At 43.6% G+C, this 19,646-nt stretch overlaps 1 protein-coding gene across 1 annotated transcript in view; it reads left to right on the top strand.

Annotated features, from left to right (window-relative positions):
* Positions 1-8,545, top strand: part of ABHD5 (abhydrolase domain containing 5, lysophosphatidic acid acyltransferase) — a 31,279-nt gene extending 22,734 nt beyond the window's left edge. The window contains exons 5-7 of the mRNA XM_030498301.1: positions 2,610-2,721; positions 3,230-3,416; positions 5,670-8,545. Of these exons, the coding sequence (XP_030354161.1) occupies positions 2,610-2,721; positions 3,230-3,416; positions 5,670-5,759 (389 nt within the window). The 3' untranslated portion in view covers positions 5,760-8,545. The remainder of the gene's footprint in view (positions 1-2,609; positions 2,722-3,229; positions 3,417-5,669) is intronic.
* Positions 8,546-19,646: the final 11,101 nt, after the last annotated feature.

Below are 19,646 nucleotides of genomic sequence, written 5' to 3'. Positions count from 1 at the left end.
TTCGCTGGAAGAGTCATCCATGAGGCTCACAGTAGAGGGATTTTGGTGCTTAGGTTGGATTTGTGAATTCCATTCCTAGAGCTGAATGCCTGAAAATTCCCCAGGACAGCAGTAATGTCACTGTGACTACACCCTTCTTGTGGAACTCAAGAGTCTTCAGTGTTAGTATTTCTTTCAGCATTTTCATAGACATTATGTAAAACATCAACCTCACAATTGAGAGTGTCTTCAGTAAACGTTACAAGAATAAACCAGTGGGATTTCATTCCAAAATTTGTTCCAAGGTTCCTTGACTCCTAGTTTCATTCTCCCCTGTAAATTCCCATAGAAGGAGAATGGTTTTGCGATTGGACCCACAGGCAAAACACTTCTTACCAAAATGGAAAGTGAATTCTAAAGTTTGGTAACTTTCAGTCCCATAGTTATGGAAATGGGGATTCTGTGACTTCTATGCTCATGGCAGGGAAAGAAACAATTAGTTTCTTTCTTCCAGGTACTCTTAGTCTAAGCCAGCTATATTGTTTGTGTTAAAAAAAACCCCAAAACTAAACAACAAACAGGCAGACAGAAAAAAGACAGAAGTCCTGAACTTTCTATAGAGAAAATAAAAGCAACAGAGCAAATTGCAGAATGTTTGCAAAATCTTCATTGCTTCAGGACTTATATCACTGTTTCGTAAGGGAATTATTTTCTCTTGCGCTGTATTACTTTTCTAAATGGATTTAAGGCATACATAAGGACATGTTGCAATAGTCTAATCTCAAGGTTACAAAAGCATAGATCACTGTGACAAGGTCTACATTAATAGTACCAGGCCTTTGGCCAGGGACAGGTGGGAAGAAATGACATCACCATAATTGCACAGATTAACAATAGTGTGAAGTTCCCACTGACGGGAAAAGGGAAATATGACCCCCATTTTTAAAAAGGGGGAGAGAAGAAGACCGGGGAACTACAGGCCAGTCTCACCTCTGTGCCCAGCAAGGTCATGGAGCAAATCTTGGAAACTATGCCAAGGCACATGAACAGCAAGGAGGTGGCTGATGACAGCCAACACGGCTTCACTAAGGGCAAATTGTGCGTCCTTCTACAATGGGGTTGCAGGATTGGTGGATAAGGGAAGAGCAACTGACGTCATCTGCCTCGACTTGTGCAAGGCATTTGACCCTGCATGGCATCGTGGTCTCTAAACCGGAGAGGCATGGATTTCACCACTCAGTGGATAAGGAATTGGCTGATGGCTGCATTCAAAGAGTTGTGGTCAACAGCTCAATGTCCAAGTGGAGACCAGTGATGAGTGGTGTCCTTCAGGGGTCAATATTGAGACCAGCACTGTTCAACATCATTGTTGGCGACATGGACAGTGGGATTGAGGCACCCTCAGATAGTTTGCCAATGACACCAAGCTGTGTGGTGCAGTTGACAGGCTGGAGGAGAGGGATGCCATCCAGAGGGACCTGGACAGGCTTGAGAGGTGGGCCAGTGCCAACCCCGTGAAGTTCAACAAGGCCAAGTGCGAGGTCCTGCACCTAGGTAGGGGCAATCCCAAGCACAGATAGAGGCTGGGCAGAGAATGGATTGGGAGCAGCCCTGAGGAGAAGGACTTGGGGGTGTTGGTTGATGAGAAGCTCAGCACAACCCAGCAGTGTGCACTTGCAGCCCAGAAAACCAACTGTGTCCTGGGCTTCATCCCCAGCAGCGTGTCCAGCAGGTTGTGGGAGGGAATGTCCCTCTCTACTCTACTCTCATGAGACCCCCCCTGCAGTCCTACATCCAGCCATATTCTTAGACCAAGATCAGGCTTGTGGTGAGGCACTTGTCCCAAATATCCATCTGGTCAGCCGTGGGAGGCTTCTTCCTGAAAGAAGTGGTTCAGAATGGGAGCTTAACTTTAGAAAGCCTGAACTGGTCCTTGAAGGGACCCACTTCTCTAATTTGGCTGTTAAGAGAGCATGGAGATAATAGTTTTCCTAGGTTAAATCTCTTGATTTATACCAGGTCTTGTGTCTTACACTTATGTCAAGATTTCTACACCTGTTTTTCAGCATAGACTTTTGTTCTTTGAACTAAACACTAGTTAGATGAACTAGCTTCAAAATAAGACTGTTCTGTAAAAGGAAAGCACAGACTTACTAAGGAAATAAAACAGCCCAGCTTTTCCAAAGGTGTATTCTGGTTCTGAAAGGTGGGATGCTTTTGGCCCACCCAGTGCTGCCAGAACAAGAAGAAAGTGTTGGTATCATGAGAATAAACTGGTGGCAAAAAGATACTCTGCTTAGCCCTTTTGCTGGCCCCCTTTGCATGTTTCTTCTGTTGCTGCAGTGACTCTTCTCAAACGTTCCCTGTATGTGTTCAGCAGGGATTGAATTGCCCCTCTGCTGATGCAGCATAAAATCCTTAAGAATATTTATGTTTTATTCCTGTTTGGTGTAATGCCATCATGTTTTCCTAAGACATGCAAGTGGTGAAACAAAACATAGGTTTAAAAGTCATCAACCTTAGCCTAGAGTTTCAAGGGAAAATGAGTTTGGAGGGTTGTAGTGAAAAGTTGGCAATCTGATAAAGTTGTCTATACTAATTCCTCCTAATAGTGTTTTCTGTTTTAACAGGATTAAGCCTTGTTCAGCGCTTAAGGCCAGATTTCAAACGAAAATATTCATCGATGTTTGATGATAACACTGTTGCTGAATATATCTATCACTGCAATGTACAGACACCCAGGTGAGTATGAGTTTCCCAGTGTATGTTTTGAAGCCTGTCTCTCATTTACAGAGTGCCTGCTACTCCCTCCAACGGCCATGGCAACTGTGTGCATGCTGTTTTTTCTTGAAATTGTAACACTTACTGTATTAATTGAAGAAAAAAATAGCAATGTCCTTTTTCTGAATTCCAGAAACTGGTAAGTGTAAAAGTTATCCTAATTCTATATTTCTTTGGACTACCTGTGTGTTACTTCTGAGAGTTTGGGCACTAATTTTAAATTTCTTAAAATTTATTAAAAAAAACCCTTAAAAAATAAGGGCTTTCATTCTTCTAAGTATTATCACTCAGTACTGTGAAAACATGGGCTCCTTCTGTTGAAAATTACTTGCAAACTTTGAAAATGTATATTTCTTAATAGTAAAAAATCCCAGCCTTGTGTACTGTTGCACTCTGTGTTACCAAAAAGCAGAGAAGAGGCATATCCAATGGAAATTTAATTGTTTTTACCCTTTTGAATGCATTGAAGTGGTGAAACAGCTTTCAAGAACATGACGATCCCTTATGGATGGGCAAAAAGGCCGATGCTGCAACGGATTCCAGAAATGGATCAAGACATTCCTATCACTGTGGTCTATGGAGCACGTTCATGTATAGATGGCAATTCTGGCAGCACTATCCAGTCTCTGAGACCAAATTCGTATGTGAAGACAATAGTAAGTTGATTTTTAAAGCAGTTGTTTGTTTATTGTGTGGATTCCTTTAAATCAATATCTATGTGGTTTTATACCAGCTGTGGAAGTGCTGGCCCTTTGCTTTAAAGCCTGGGGTAATAACTTCTGTTTTCTGTAACAGAAAGAGAACAAAAACAAGTGTTAGATCAGAGAAAACCTAGACAGAAGAGTATTGAGTTCCCAGAGTAAGAAGGAAACTTATTGTAGCACTAGAAGCTAAATTAGATCTTTGAGCAAGGTCATTTTTCTGCTCTACAAAATATTTTGCTCTACAGTGTGCTAACACAAGTGGGTTTTGTGGTCACTGGTAAGTATCTGGGGGTTTGTGTTTTAAACCACAGCAGTCCTAATATCTGCATATATGCATGACATAGTGAGGAGGGTCTCAGAAACTGTTTTGTCTGTATAGTACTTTTGTTTCTCTGCAGAGAGAGTGATTTGTACCTGGTGCTTAGGTTCTTGTGAGTGTCTTTCTTTAAGTCATTAAAAAAAATACTTAGTGTTGTCTTCCTAGCTAGTACATTCTTGTTTAGAGCTATGGCATTATCATTTAAAATGTGTGTACTTGCAATGATGTGAATGTGCACACTGCATTTTTTGTTGATTTTTATAAAAACAAACGCATCTAAAAGTATTCTTCACGCATTGTCACATCAGTCAGACGTGATAATTGAATATGCCTATACATTGCAATGTTGAGGTGATAAAATATTGTTTGAATATACCAGTTGTCTTCTTACTGATGTCTAGATCTATCCAGACAGAAGTGTACATTCTGTGATGTTGATAGTATACTACAACAAATCATTCAAATAAAACTTCATATTCTTGATATAGCATTATTGAACTATTTACATGCGTTAAAGAGCACAAATGTTGACATCCAGACTGAAAGTCTCTTAACTGCTTAACCAGAGAGAAAGTTGTAACGAAAGTCACTGTAAAGAAGTGACTTTTTCTAGGAAGAAAAGGTCTACCATTCAGGCAGATTTTTCCATTCAGGCAGATTTTTCCACTCGGGTCAATGGGCTTTAGAAAGGACTGTGGAAAACTTTATGTATTCCACGTTAAAATTTCCTCAAGCCAAATACAGATTCTAAAAGGTAAATTGTAGTGGTAGAAATTCCGTAGGAGGAATAGGATTCTTATGAGGCTGAGGTACTAGCAGTACCATCCTTGGTACAATGTACAGATCCTGGGGTTTTATTATGTGTGTTTATTTGTAATTAATTTTTAGGGGGTTTTGAGTTTGTGGGGTTTTTTAACGTAATAACCTAGCTATACCTCTATGGGCTTCAGTTAGAGACTTAAAAGGGAGTTTTTTAATGGAGGGAGGGGAAAAATAGATTTAAATACAAATTAGTCTTGGACTGATTATAAAACGGTAACAAAATAGGTGAAGTACCTTCGCTGTACATTATGGTGATGGTTTGCTTCGTACCAGTTTTGGCAAAGAATGGTAAATTACAGAAATAGAGAAACACACCTGTGTGTGGTTACTTAAGCCTTTAATCTTTACATGGTTGCTGTGAAATAATTCAGGTCACAGATGTGAGGTTTTCCTCCCCCATATGGCATCATTTGGATTTTACTTGTCCCTACTTGTAGTTGTTAATTCAGAGGGTTGAAATTTGCTTCCACAATCTAGAAGATCCCCAGCAATTTAAGCTTCTGAGTTATCTTAGTAGTCTCTTCTTTAGTCTCTTCCATATGATTTTTATAGTAAGAGAATACAAATGATTTGATGCTGTCTCTAATGCAAACACAGAACCAAAGAGAAATCTGGCAGAACTCTTTGAGTGCAGAATGAAGGGGGTGAAGATGAATCAGAAGTTTGATATGTAAAGCATGTTCTCCTCGGTTTGTTTTGCAGTGACTTTTTGGATAGTGTTGGGTTTTTTCAAGAGAGTGTGGTGTGCAATTGAATAAGCAGTAGTTTTACCCGCTCTTCCTGTGTAGGAAAGTTCCTTCAACAGAACTTGAAAAGCTTTTTTCTTATGTTTACAGTCCTTTTTAAGCTGTACAATACCACCTCCTGGCAGCAGTTGTGCTAACTGCATTAACATAGGCTGGGTGCAAGAAATCAGTACCAGTTGTGACATTTATGTTTTTAAGCAATAACATATCAAGTAGGTAATGTGTAAAAGTCAGGTTCTTCACATACATCAGTATTTATTTATTTCCTTATTACATTCTTGTGAATTTAACCTGTTTCTTCACCTTTTTATCCTCTAGGCTATCCTTGGTGCAGGTCATTACGTGTATGCTGATCAACCTGAAGACTTCAATCAGAAAGTGAAAGATATCTGTGATTCTGTGGACTGACTGTCTCCTGTTCCTTAGAAAGTCATGCCATAGATAACGTTTGATAACAATACTGTCTAGGAAATCACTAAAGAACATGGAGCTGATGGAATAGGCTCTGTTTGCACACTGTTTCTTCTAAGAAGCCATTTGCACACTTAAACCACTGAGTGCCTTTGGGGGGGAATAGGGAGATTTGAAGCAAACTTTGTACAGCTTTGTTTGAGATTGGTCTTTAGATTATTGGCCTGTCAGTCATATATGAAATTACATGTAATTTTTTAAACTGGAATTTTCTTCAAAATTCAATTGAATTTTGCACATTAACCTCTAAAAATGCTGAATTCTCCACTAACACAGAGAACTGTATCAATATAGGTACAATGTATAAAATGCAATTTGGTTTCTCTGTAAATATTCCTGGTTTTTAGTTGATGTTTCATAGCAAGAATATGAAATTGCTTATATATCTTATTTTTGGAATCCAGAACTCCATATACCATATTTTAAGAGGGTGGGTTGTTTTTTTTTTTTAATCATTATTGGAGTGATAACAGCTTATGAAGCTGATTTTGGGAGGACAGGGCCAAATTAATGAGCAGTGTCTGTCACTGAAATAAGTATGCTAGTTTGTAAAGAATTGGGGCTCAGTACTAGGAAATCTTTCTTCTGTTGGATTTTATTTCCATTTATCTCAAGGCATCTTTTTCCATCTGTGCAGCTTTCACGGAAGGCTCAGTTTGTAAGAGTCAATGATGTCACCAGCACTCATGCTTCCCTAAAGATTTTTATATATAGATTTCGGTGATCTAAAATGCAGAAGGTGGCTTGTTAGTTACTCCAACTATTTTTAACACTTTACTGCAAGATTTGTTACTAGCCTAAACCTAACAATTGTAGGTAAGTTGACAAGATTTTGATTAGAGCTAGAGGAAGGCCATCTGGATAGTGAGCATAATTCCCTTTTTCTTTAGGTAGAAAACCTAGTCCGCTTTTTAGTAAATTTGGGGCGGAGGAGAAGCAGAGGAAGAATATCGATGTTCTCTAATTGGGAACTACAGTAGGTTAGTGTATTTTAGTTAACATGCAGCCTCCTTATAGGAAGGATTATTACTGGAATGAACAATATACCACTGTAACAGATTATAATTACATGTTTTGGAGATTATTTAATTATCTATTTTAATTGAGTATTTCAATATCAGAGATAATCCAGTCTCTGCATCTTTTGGAATTGTAGTTTGATGTTAGTTCTTCACATGCTTAGTAAATTATATTAAGCAAAATACTTTGTCACTTTAAAGCCAAATTACATGGTAGTTTGTTTTTTAACAAGTTTACATAAGCTGTTGATCTGCTTTTGAATATTGACTACTGAAGAGTCCTCGATACTTTTATGCATAAAGAATTTGAATTAATAATTGCACCGTCTTAAAGCTTGAGTGGAACTGTGTGCATTTTTTTTCTCAAAGTAATGAATTGTTGCACGTATTTATGACGTGGAAGGCAAAGATACCTAAAATATTCAGAAAATACTCTGATTATGTTCCCAGCCAAATGCAATCTTTCCGAAGGAGATATTCATCTATATGTTGCTATGTAAACATCAAAGAGTCTTTGTGACTGCCTTGACTGGTAGCACTTAATACCCGACAAGCTAAAGATTTTAATTAAAATTAACTGTTGAATTAAATTACTTTTTCAATTAGCAGACACCATAATTTTTAAACAAAATGTTGGGTTATTTTTTAAAATCTCGAGTTCAAAATGGAAAATCAGAATATCAATGATATTTTTGAATATAAGCTATAAATTATCACCTTTTAGGTGGATGCCTTCAGTATGTATTTTTTCACCCTTTTCAGTGTCTTAATTTGTATTTATCAACTTAAAGAGCTGTTTTAACTGTGTGTAAAAACCTAATTCAAAAGAATATTCTGAATCTCCTCCAAATAACAAAAGGTGAAACAATCTATTGGTATTTTCAGATAGCACTTACTGATGGGAATTCTAGATTCCACATCAAAAGATGGAAGGGTAAAAATTGTATACTGAATGTGAATATTGTTTTTAATATCCCTTTGTTTTTTCAGCCCATTGTACTAATAAGATTTATTGCTTAAGTTTTGCACAATAAAAATCTTAAATGTTACCTTTGATTAATGTTAAAACATGATGTTTTTGTAAAAGTTGTGTGTAATGAAGCCCTGGAAATCAAGAGTAATTAATAAGTTGAGCTAAACCATCCAAAATACATTAAAAATACAGTAATGCTTATTTTCAGATGTCTTAATGTTTTTAGGTTTTCTTGTATGTAATTGAAACTGGCAAGCATTTGTCAACACGTAGGTGCAAGCTCAGAATGCTGATTGTATATACAAAGAAAATGTTTGTTGGTTATCTTCCGGGCAGTATTAGATACTGCTGCGAAGGTCAAGATGGAATTCTGAATATCCTATTGTGTGCAACATAACCCAATAAAGTTACTTTAATAAACATCACAAGAGGTGCTGAAGAGAAAACAAATGATGCAACTTCAGAGCTAGACCTTTTGGGAGCAATCACTGTCTAGGAGTAAGCTCAGTTTCTCTGAAGTCAGTGCGATGACCAGTTGCGTAGATGTACTGTGGTGAGCACTGAACACTGGTGCTATTTTTATTACAGTGCTATAAAGTACGACAAGAATCACAAGCATAAATGCACCCAAAGATCCTATTCTAGCATCAAAATGAAGACAGCTGTGTACCAGAGGCTGGGGCGTAACAAAAAGAATCCAAAATATTAATAAAAAGCCAAGATTAACTGTCTAAGTCTCCAGTATGTGCTCTTCTTCCTGAGGTTGTTGTGATAAGATTTTATTAAAGTAACTTAGTAATATTTTGTTTGCATGGCTGAGTTCATCTTGTTACTTACTGAACCCTGCCAGATTAGATTTTAGTTCTGAAAAACTGATTTTTCAGAGAAGTAATTTATTGATAAGACTGTAATAAAACATTCACAACCGTCACAAGAAAGTCCCCGTTTGTATCTGATTGAGAAATGGAGAATGTGGATTTGTAGGTGTCGAGATTGGCTAAATGGGTCCAAACTGAAGAAATGTCATCATCTGGTTTCACTCAGATTAAACCAGTGCTGGCATTTCTTTTGAAACCTTGTCTTTTTAGGATTGCTACAACTGTTTATGCTGAACTGATGTGATGGTCTCTGTGTGCAATGCGCTCTGTGGTCCATTGTGGTTCCTCAACTTCCCAGCCCTTCCAGATCACAGTTATTTAGCTTTTTTAATACAAGATTAAATATAATAAAAACATCTAGAATTAGTGTATGGGCAGACGTATTCAGGAATGCCCGTTTGGCTACCATTCATTAAAACGTGAGCCTCCAGAAGCCTAAGGCTAATAGTCAGTAGTTTAAATGTGTAACTTCTTGTGGCCCCTACAAATATCTGTCATTTTGTTGGGTTCTTTTACTTTGGTCAGTTCACCATCAGCCCATCCTGTGATGTTTAAGCATGGCACCACACCGAAGTTGCCAGAAGCCTTCATCCGAGGATTTATTTTGTAGGAAAAACAAGTGAAACGTCACAGGGTGAGTCACTAAAGATAACTGGAGAGACACACGTTATAGTGGGACTAGGAATCATAGAACCATAGAATCATAGAATAGTCAGGGTTGGAAAGGACCTTAAGATCATCTAGTTCCAACCCCCCTGTCATGGGCAGGGACACCTCGCACTAAACCATGTGGCCCAAGGCTCTGTCCAGCCTGGCCTTGAACACTGCCAGGGATGGAGCAGGGGAGATCAGACCAGGACACAGGTGTGTGCTGTAAATGCTTTCTGGTATTGGTGGCAGTAGGTGAAAATGGATGGAGACTTCATGTTTTCAGACAGGTGATGGATGGACCACTGTGCAGAGCAGAAGTACGTAACTGGAGTGACAGCATATACCACAAGGAACAGGAAGAGCTAGAAAGGAATGAGGCAGCTGAAATAATTCAGCTGAAGAGCGTGGGGTTGACTGTGAAGGTTTGCTTCCAGAGCTGGTTTAGCTCTGTGTGAGGATAAGGGAATGGTTCGGGATGCTAAGGGCATAGAGATATAGGACTGGCAAACAAGGAGAGAGAAGAACCTGGGTGACGTGCCTGGGGTAGGTGTGAAGTTTGGACTGGAGCAGAAGGTAGGCTGCTGCCAAAGGAGCACTTGCAAGGAGACAAAAAAGCCCCAGGCAGCCAGCATCTGTAATCCAGTTAAGCGCTAACCTGAAGTATCTTCTTGTATAATTAATTCCTCATTGCCTCCCTAAACCACTGAATCTTTGTCTCAACAGCTTTCTCTCTGGGTGCTGGAACTAAACAGCAAGCTAGTGTTTCTGTCTCTGAGCTCCCTTCTTTTCAGTTTTATTTGGGCTGCCTAAGGCTGCCACACGATAACATGGCTTACCAAGGTAAGGAGGGTGCCTGCAGCACCAACTAGAGGGAAGTCTGGCTGGAGAGCTTGTATCTACACTATGTGTGGCACTGTATAGTTCTGGTATTCCTACTTTGACTAAAGCTTGTCCTCTGAATGCAAGTGCTATTTCACAGGCTGGACACCGTTGCATCAGACTGGTACTGACATTTAAAGAATGGCTTTCTCCTGCAATGGTTTTTCTCGTATAACTTAAGAAACACAAGTAGCAACAATGTGCTGCACCGAAATGTAGACATTTTGGCATATGTACATAGTTTACAATAGTAATTAGCAAGATGAAAGTGGTGTCAACACTGAAAGTTAGGTGTTTGTCTTTTCCTCACTTGCAGGGGAAAGCTAGCAAGCTGAAACAGCTGATTTTGGAAAGCAAGGCAAGGGCTGTGAGGTGGAGTGTGACCCCAAATGTATGTTACAAAGTAGATGTGCTTTGAAAATGAACTACTGCAAAAGCAGAATCTCCATATATTTACAGGTCTATTTCTGCACTCTTGAATTCACCTGCTTGATGTGTAAATGACTGGAGCTGTATGCGGAGCCAAGTGACTCTATCACTTCGTTTGTCGCTTCGTGATGTTTAAATGCTTGCCTGATACCCGGCAGCCTTCTGCTTTGACTTTATTTAAAGGTATTTGCATTCACTCAGCGCCCAAACCGAATACGAGGGCTTAAACAGCTCAGTGGATGCAAATCCTCCAGCTAGAGCACCCTTGTGAAAAGAGGATTATTGCTCACGTTCACCCAAGGTTCATGTTCTCCTCTGTGCCTGCCAGGAATGACATTGATCTTCCCCAGCTCGTCCTGCTGGACACTGAGGTCCTGTGTCTGACCACATGCTGGAGGCTGATTTTGCTTCGTGAGTGCCCCCATAGATGCTTTGATAAATGCAGATTTAAGGAAAATAACCTGCAAGCACTCTGCTTGGTGAGGGTGTGTGGCGGAAGGAAGACTCCTGTAGGCAGGGATGTGCATGGAGGTGAAGGACCACCACATGATGATTCCTGAGAGCAGTGAGATGATGAGCCCCATCCAGCCCTTGGCTCTGGCTTGTTTCCAGGCTTGCAGGGTGTGAGCAATGTGCAATCAGCTCTGCTTGCCATGCACCCCCGACACAATTCCTGCATCCAGCTGCCTAAACTGCAGGATGAAACCTTTGTGCCTAATTTTTCCTAGCATCTAATCCAAATCTACCCTCTTTCAGTTTAAAGCCACTCCACCTTGTCCTGTCGCTACATGGCCTTGCAAAAAGCCCCTCTCCAGCTTTCTTGTAGGGTCCCTTTAGGTACTGGAAAACTGTTATAAGGTCTCTCCTAAGCCTTCTCAAGGCAAAGGAAGTAGATTTAGATTAGGTATAAGGAATAATTAGATATCTCTCACTGTGAGGGTGATGAGACACTGGCACAGGTTGCCCTGAGAAGCTGTGGCTGCCCCATCCCTGGCGCTGTTCAAGACCAGGTTGGACAGGGCTTGGAGCAACCTGGTCTAGTGGAAGGTGTCCCTGCCCATGGCAGGGGGTTGGAACTGGAGGAGCTTTAAGGTCCCTTCCAACCCAAACCAGTCTGGGATTCTATAATTATATTAAATTATTATTATATGTACAAAGCTATATTATATTATATAAAGTATTTCTCCTGGCCTCTTCAGTACAAGCCAACTCCTGGCTGGGGCAGGCATCACCACCACCTCAATAGCTCTACACCTGCACTGTTGGCCATGCAGAGGGATGGCAGGAGCAGGGAGGTAACAGGAAGGCTCTCAACTCATTTCCTCCATCAGTTCTGTACAGACCCCACTAGAGGGGAAACAGCACTCCCAAGCTGCCTCAGTGCCTCCTCCAGGCTCTTGCTTCTGCCAGGCATTGCCTTGAAGGAAAGAGCTGCACTGCAGTTCCTTCTTCCACACCTGGTAGATTGATACCTATAGGTATGGACAGGGCTGAAACAGATATTTTATGTATATAATTCACCTTTTTCATATGGGAAAGAGAGAGTCGTGCAAAGGATGAGTGTGGTGTGGTCCCATTAACCTACGCCTCTAGTACTGCATCATTGTTTTATTTATCCTAATGTCTTTTCACAAGGTAGAGATGAAACCCACGCAGAAAGACTAGATGTTGGAAAGAGGATGGGGAGCACAAATGAACCTCCTCTATTATTACCAACTGGCCTCAGAATGAGAATAAATGGTGATAAGAGGAAAAATAGCTGCGACAGAATTATTAAATAAGGGGCAAATTTTAAAGCGGCTCCAGTCTGGCTTCTAATTTTGTTCCTGTAATTTGATTGTGGGTTTAAATGGGACTGCTTAGACATTAGCTACTTGCTCTGGAAGCAGCAGCAGGTAAACAGTGCAGAAGTATGTGCTGGGGCACAGACAGAGAAGCAGCTCCCTTTATTCCAGTGAATCTGTCATGGATGGGTGTCGAGACCCCCAGAGATGGGGAGATGGTGGGGGCTGTGTGGGGCATGGAGTATGGGTGCTTGCTTTAGCCAGATCTCTGCAGAAAATGATGTAGTAGGTCTGGATGTGTGCATGCATGGGTGTAACAAAAAGGACTTGAAGAAATCAGTGCTCTACAAAGCAAGAGCAGAATTCATTATTGAGATGTAAAAGAAAAAATTGAATAGTAAAATAAAAATAGAATAAAGATATGGCTGCAGAAACCCGCTAGGTGCTGTATGTAACTGGTAGGAGGAGCTGGGGCCGTGCACAGGGTACCTCCAGCCTCCATTGCAGTGTGCGACCACTGCATGTCACTGTTAGAGCGACACGGGAAGGGCTGGCAGAGGTTGCTGCAGCTCTGGTAGGGACAGACCCCGAGGGAGGGACCACCCCTCTGGAGGTGGACTGTGGCAACCCAGCACCCAAGGCCCCTTGCCCAAGGAGGGGACAAAGCAGCCAAAAGGCTTAGCATGCCGTGTGAAAATAGGTTGTCCCCAAAGTGACTGGAATGAGTAGTCTGAGCTACATGTTTAAGTAAAGAGGCACTGAAGTAGCACCCGGTGTTGATAACTGTGCACAGAAAAGTAAGGAAGTGCCCCCATGGCCATTCCCAGTCAGCCCAGTCTCTCACTGGAGCAACTGGGGCTGCAGCAGCTGCTGCCAAGGGGAAAGGACAATTCACCTGGTGGGGCTGTGACCATGGGAGCTGGCCAAGGAAATTCTGGGACATGTGAGCGTCTTTCAGGCTGAGATGTGCTCCAAGATGCTCAATTGCTTGGCAGGTCCCCCCAGCACACGTGCACAGGCTGTTTGTCTCAACAGGATATTAAAAAGAAGAGGTTATAAAAGCAAAGCATGATGCGAGGTGAGGCTTAGCTCGCAGCACTGACATTTATCTCCTCTCTGCAGCTTGTGGTCAGCACTCAGGAAACATCTGCAGCCCCCGCTGCTCCCTCCTCGTGCCCCACTGGAGGCTCTGATGCTGCTGGTGCAGGTCGAGTACCCTGCTCACACCAGGTTGTTTTCTCATGGTGGACCAGGAGACCATGGCCCTTTACTGCGAGTGGCTTCTCCCCAGCATGGACACCTTGCTCATACGTTGTTGCTTGTCTCTATCCCCATCTCCTTTTGCTCCTGGCTGGATTTCCCGGCAGTGCCCTGGACATGGCTCCTCGTACCTGAGGCTGTCAGTGGTCTGCAGGTCCAACTCTGCTATGCCAAATCACTGACCAAGTTGTGTTTACTCAGTTTCCCAGAACTCTGGAAAAAAAATTCCCCTTCGTTATTTGATTCCTAGCAGGAAAACCAGGACACGCTGTTCAGCTCCTGATCCCAGCAATCGGGCACACACACTCGAGATTTCTCTCTGTCATGACTGTCCTCTCTAATAACTGTTTATTCCTGTTTCCCTGCAGTCATATTTTCTCCTTTCTCCTCCCTTCTGGTTTTACATCCACTGGATAGACAGGCTCATGGGCTATTTTTAGGTCTCTAAATTACTTTTCAGATCTATTCTAAATTTATCTCCCAGTAATCTGAAGTCTTGACATCGCAGGAGCGAGAATCCTGTGTGCAAAAGAAGGAAAAAGTTTAAAGCCTGACTTACTGCTCTGGACCCCTTCACTAAGAGGAAGCCTCTTCATCTTTGTCCTCCTCAGTCCTCACCTCTCTCACTACATGTCTGCAGGCTGTCCCAGCCAGCCTCTGCCAGGGTGATTATTCCCAGTTGGATAGTTATTTCCACCTGAGCAGTGGCAGGGGGCCTGGGGTGCCCTGAAGAGGTGGGTGGCACAGAGGAGCTGTGGGGCAGTGGGGTGATAGAGGCAGCACCCCAGGGTCCCACATTAACTGGGTGCAAACCAGGGTGGATAGCTGGGGTTGCAGCTGCAGTGAATTGACCCCAATGGGTTTTGTACCTGCAAAGCTCCCTGGGATGGGGGGGGTTTTGAAGATGAACCAAGGAATCGAGTGTTCTTGAAGAAGATGATGCCGCAAGCCCAAGACAAAGCTAGGGAGAGGAGGTGGGAGTCCCGGGTCCTGCTGCATGATTGCTGCAGGTTGCTCTTACGCAGAGCTGGAAAATAGGAAAACTTTCAAACACTCCTTCAGGGCCAGGAGCCCTTTGAGCTGCTGCCAGCTCCTCCCGCAGCACCTAAAGGGTGAATCTTTCCTCCCCATTTCTAAACATTTCCCACACCCGATCAACCGACCCCCAAGTCCTCAGTGATTGCCCCTTTCAAAAATCACATGCAAATGATCGCATCTCATGGCCTCCGACAGATGAAGCCTCAAGCTGAGGGTGCAAGGCTGCGTTCCTGTCACCCTGAGCCAAAGAGCCGTGAGGGCTAAATAGAAATAAACCATTTCCTCCTCTGTCATTCCTCCCGGCCAGTTCCCAGCAGCATGATGCACTGGACAGGGGGAAGGAGAGAGAAGGGGGAAAGGAGGGAAGGGGTTAACCCTCTTCCCATGGCAAAGCACTGAGGCTGCCTGCCAGCTTTCAGAAAAGCTGCAAGTCATTCTGCCAGGACGGGGAGGAGGTTTTGAAGTCTCCGGGATGGATGCTCTCAGGAAAGTGCCGCAGTACAACCCCGGCCAAGCTGGCAATGGCAGGCAGGGAGGGCACCTACTCAAGCTGGGGAGGGGGGAAGAAACCCCAGGCAGGAGCATCCTGGCAGGATTGCAAAAGCGCTGCTGTCTTCAGGTTTCCCTCCTCACCTTCCCCTCTCCTTTGGCCCTCATCCTTCACGTGTCCTAGCCTCTCCAGCCCTGGCTCCATGGGGCACAGCTCCCGCAGGGAGCACTGGGAAATAGTGCAGCTTTTGGATATCCTCTGATGGGAGAAGAGGTCTGCCCAGCATGCACCAAACACTGCCTGCCTGTCCTGAAGGGAATAACAGGACTTATGCCTGGATTCTTCCTTCCCCATGAAACTCCCAGGCATCCCACACCAGTTTCCAGAGAGGAATGTGCTGGAGGTGATGGGATATAAGTGAACACCTTGCTATCGACACTTGTTTTCTGGGAATATTTTACTGAAAACATAGCAGTCTGTAGTAAATTATAGGTAGAGAGAAAATAAACCCACCAAGGTAAAATACCATCGGCAAAATACAGACCTGCCCCCGGGCATGTCTCGGCTGCGTCTTGGTGCGGTGGCTGCACCAAAGAGGTGGTGGATGCCCAGAGAGATGAGGTTACATTAGGCAGAACATAAATGCCAACCCAGTGGTGCCACTTTGAAACCTGAATTTGCAGGTTTGGGAAGCAGAGGTAGTGGGACAAAGGAGTAACACTGAACTGCAGAGTTCCTGGTTTGGGGAAAAAATCTCCTTCACAGATGGATCCCACCTTGATTTTGTTGCTTGGCAGCATAAAACCTGCCCAATTAAAGGCACGTAAAACCGACAGTGTAATTTCCTGACTTCTATTTTTATGTTTAGAGCGTATTACACCCAGCACAGCCCCGGCTTTTGAGGGAAGCTTTGGTCAATGAAGATTAGCTGTCATTTCGCATTTCTTACCGTCATTTATGAATTCTCCTCGTTGCCAACAGGCAGAAGGAGAAGATGGTGCATGAAATAAATAGATAATTGATGGAGACGCTCGTCAGGGCCCTGATTTCTATCCCCCTGCCATCTCTGGCTCAGCTCTGTCCAATGAGTCAGCTCTGGAGGGCTCTGGAAAGCCATTGCTGTTTCGGCGCCGCTATTAACCTGCACATACATTCTCCTGCTGGCACATGGGGTGAGCCAGAGAGGCAAGAGTGACGGGTATTGCTGCCCCTAACCACTGCCTCTAGCCCAGAGGCCACCAAAAACCACTGAGCCCCTGCTGTACTGGGCGTTGCTAGAGAAAGCGGACTAGACTAGAGGGACCACAGGGGTTTCTGGCTGTTGCTGCTGAGGATGGGATGGAAGCGCATGCCCCGTGCTACAGATGGGTGGGGAGGAGACTCAGGTATTTGCACAGCACCCTCCCTGCACAGCTCCAGCTTGGCACAGGGAGAGCAGGATCCCAACACACCCAAGGCATAAGGGATGGTGGCACTTCTGTGCCCCAGACTGCAGAGGGGCTTCACAAAATGGCCAAATTGAGAGAAAGCATGAGAAGTATTTGAAACATATATATACTTAAATGGGCAGTCCTAAAGGCCCTGTGCTCCTGGGAGTGCTTCAAAACCTTCTTTGTCGTTATACCCCTTTAGTCCCTGCCTTGGCTGTGCAATTGCATAATAACAAAACGACCTTGAGAGAGAAAAATGAGCAACTTCAGGATGCTGGTTCAGATGATGAGAGCTTGTGTAACACTGTATTTCTGGCAGACCGTCACTCCAGAAATGTATGTTCCTAATCAAAGGTAGATTTGGGAAAAAATACCTCTCCCCTCTGCTACCACAGCACTATTTCTAAAGCACATTTTATTAGCAGTGAGTGGCTGGGCAGAGGGGTTAAATCTATATGTCTTTTACATTGCATGATGTGTACCTATCATTTCTGCATAGATCTGGAGTGAAGATGAAATAGATCATTACTCATCAGCAGCAACCAAAAAGTACCATGAATCAAACTAATGGTGAAGTGGGAAAAAGAAGATTATTGGGTTCCCATTGTTAAATGTCTTTCTTATCTTGCAGGAGCATCAAGGAGCAAACAAGCTTCCTGGTTTGTGCAGAGCACCTTCCCCCAGTGAGGTGCTCTGCAGTAATCCATGCAGTAAACCCCAAGCCCTTCTGAAAGGTTAATAATTAGAGAACCTGCTGAAAGCAAAAGAAAGCAAACACAGTTTGATTTGGTACCTAGGGGGAAGGTTAGGGACACTCTTTATGTTCCCAGACAATGGGTCTTGCAAAGCTCCCAGAGGTGGTACTAGTCAGGGTGAAGATGTAAAGAGCCACTATCAAGGGTGAAGATGCAAAAAGCCACTATCAGCCCATCTTATCAGGTAACCCACCTTGGAGCTGGGCAAGGCTCCTTGCTACCTGTTTGCAAAGGGCTGCTGCAGCCTGCCTGAGTGCAGCCTCGTCAGTGAACTGCTAACAAAGGGGCAAGAGGACAACTCCCCTGAGGTCGTGTCCCTCCTTTATATCTGAATGTGGAGTTTCATCAGACCATCTTCAGATATGCATGTGGCCACCACATTGTTTCTCACTTCTCTTAACTGTGAGGCACACTCCTCACTGTGGCAGCCACAACATCCCTCTCCCCACAGCAACAAGCATTCATGCCAGAGGACTTAATTTCTCCTTGCATCATTACCTTTCCGTGTCCTTCACTTCAGATGTTGGTCCAGTGCTGTAGACTTTAAAGCAGCTGGCAACAGGACAAACCAAACTTGGAATTCCACTGGCCTTGCTCTGAATCCTTTTATGCAATGTCACCTCTTTGGGGTCACAAGAGATCTTCAGTCATGCAGAGAAGGACTCTTGCCCTTGCTTTGAGTTGCCACCATTGCTGATGAGAAGCTCCCATGCTCTTTCCTTGGAATAAGAGTTCCCACAAAGTACAGGTCAAGAAAGAAAACTTTCCCCTTGTTATAGCTGATTATTACATGTATGTTTTATATGGTGATTGCCTGTGACTGCATGGGGTAGGATGACACCTGATAATAATATCCCCTGTGGGAAGTTGTGGAAATTCACTCAGTTCAAACCCCATGTGTTGCCTGGGACTCTGTCCCAGTCTGTGGCCCACAAAACACAGGCTCTGTGGAGCCACCAAGGGGACCATGGGGCAGACAATGCTTGGAGGGTCTGCTGCAAGACCTGCACTACCTCCTGTATTTCCCCCATCACAGTATGTGGCCTATGGTTGAAGGTACACATTATTTTCAAAGCAAACTCCCTTCTACCATTATTTCCTCCCAGAAACACCTCTTACTTGTTCTTCCCATCCTCACAGGAGTACCTTGACCACACTGGGAAGCTCCATCAGCAGCAGTTTCCCTATCCTTAGAGCTGAGCTGTCCCTCAGTTTCCTCCTGAAGCCACTCAGCTCTGGATGACCCAAGGAAACATTTTGATTGCGATGCTGGGAAAACTCAAACCAAACCAGTGTATTCTGCATGATGAGGATGCTGCTGAGAATTACATTTACTTGCGCTTGGAGAAGGTGGTGAGTGACTGTTGCGGATGCAGCGGATCTCTGGCACAGTTACAGCACTTACTCTTTTGAGTAGAGGATGGATTTTCAAATAATTTGCAAATAAATTGGATCATTTGCCTGAGTTAGAAGTACTTTGGAAAATACGTCCTTCGACAAATTTAGCAGCAGCCTTCAGGCTTCTGCCTTCTCATGAATGCGCCAGAGGAGATGTGTAGATGTTTCTCCAGCCTTCCCTTAGGTGCAAAGTATTTTGCACAGGCAGCATTCGTGGGCTCTCAAACGTGAGTCCTTCTCCTGCCATTGAGCACTGAAGCTTTGTCACCTTTGGGAAAGGAAAAGGCAATAATGGCTGTCCCAGAGATCACCCCATTTCATAATGGATGCAGCTCCCTCCTGGAAGAAGGGGGGACATGGGTTGGCACAATTCATCCATCCCTTTAGAGAAGAGGAGGGTGGAAGTACATGGCTGCTCAGAAACAGGGATATCTGCTGGGGCAGGAAGCGGCTTAGTGCAACTGAAAGCATTAGAGCTGGCACATGTTTTGGAAAACCACAAGGGCTGTGAAAGGAGCAGGAGGATGGAGTGCGGGAGTGCACTCACACCCCCACATGGGGCTTGTGTGCACAAGAGGTATGGGGAGAAGATGTGGGGAGGAGGAACTTGTGGGGCAGGTCTGGGGGGCATGCTGGGTTACCTGCTTCGGCAGCTCTACTTTACAAATCCAGTTTAGCTTCTTTGCATCCCTGCAAGAAAGACAGAGCTTACAGATGAGCATGCTCATGAAAGACCAGAAATGAAAATGAATCTGGTATTCTCTAGATTAAAGTCATTACATTTCCTGCAGGTATCAGTGTTCTTTTTGCATTTCACAGTCACTGTACCAGTCTGATGTT

Source organism: Strigops habroptila, chromosome 1 (assembly GCF_004027225.2).
Source record: "Strigops habroptila isolate Jane chromosome 1, bStrHab1.2.pri, whole genome shotgun sequence".
NCBI classification, from domain to species: Eukaryota; Metazoa; Chordata; class Aves; order Psittaciformes; family Psittacidae; genus Strigops; species Strigops habroptila.
Note: the sequence above shows the minus strand (reverse complement) of the source record. Positions and strands in the feature narration are given on the sequence as shown.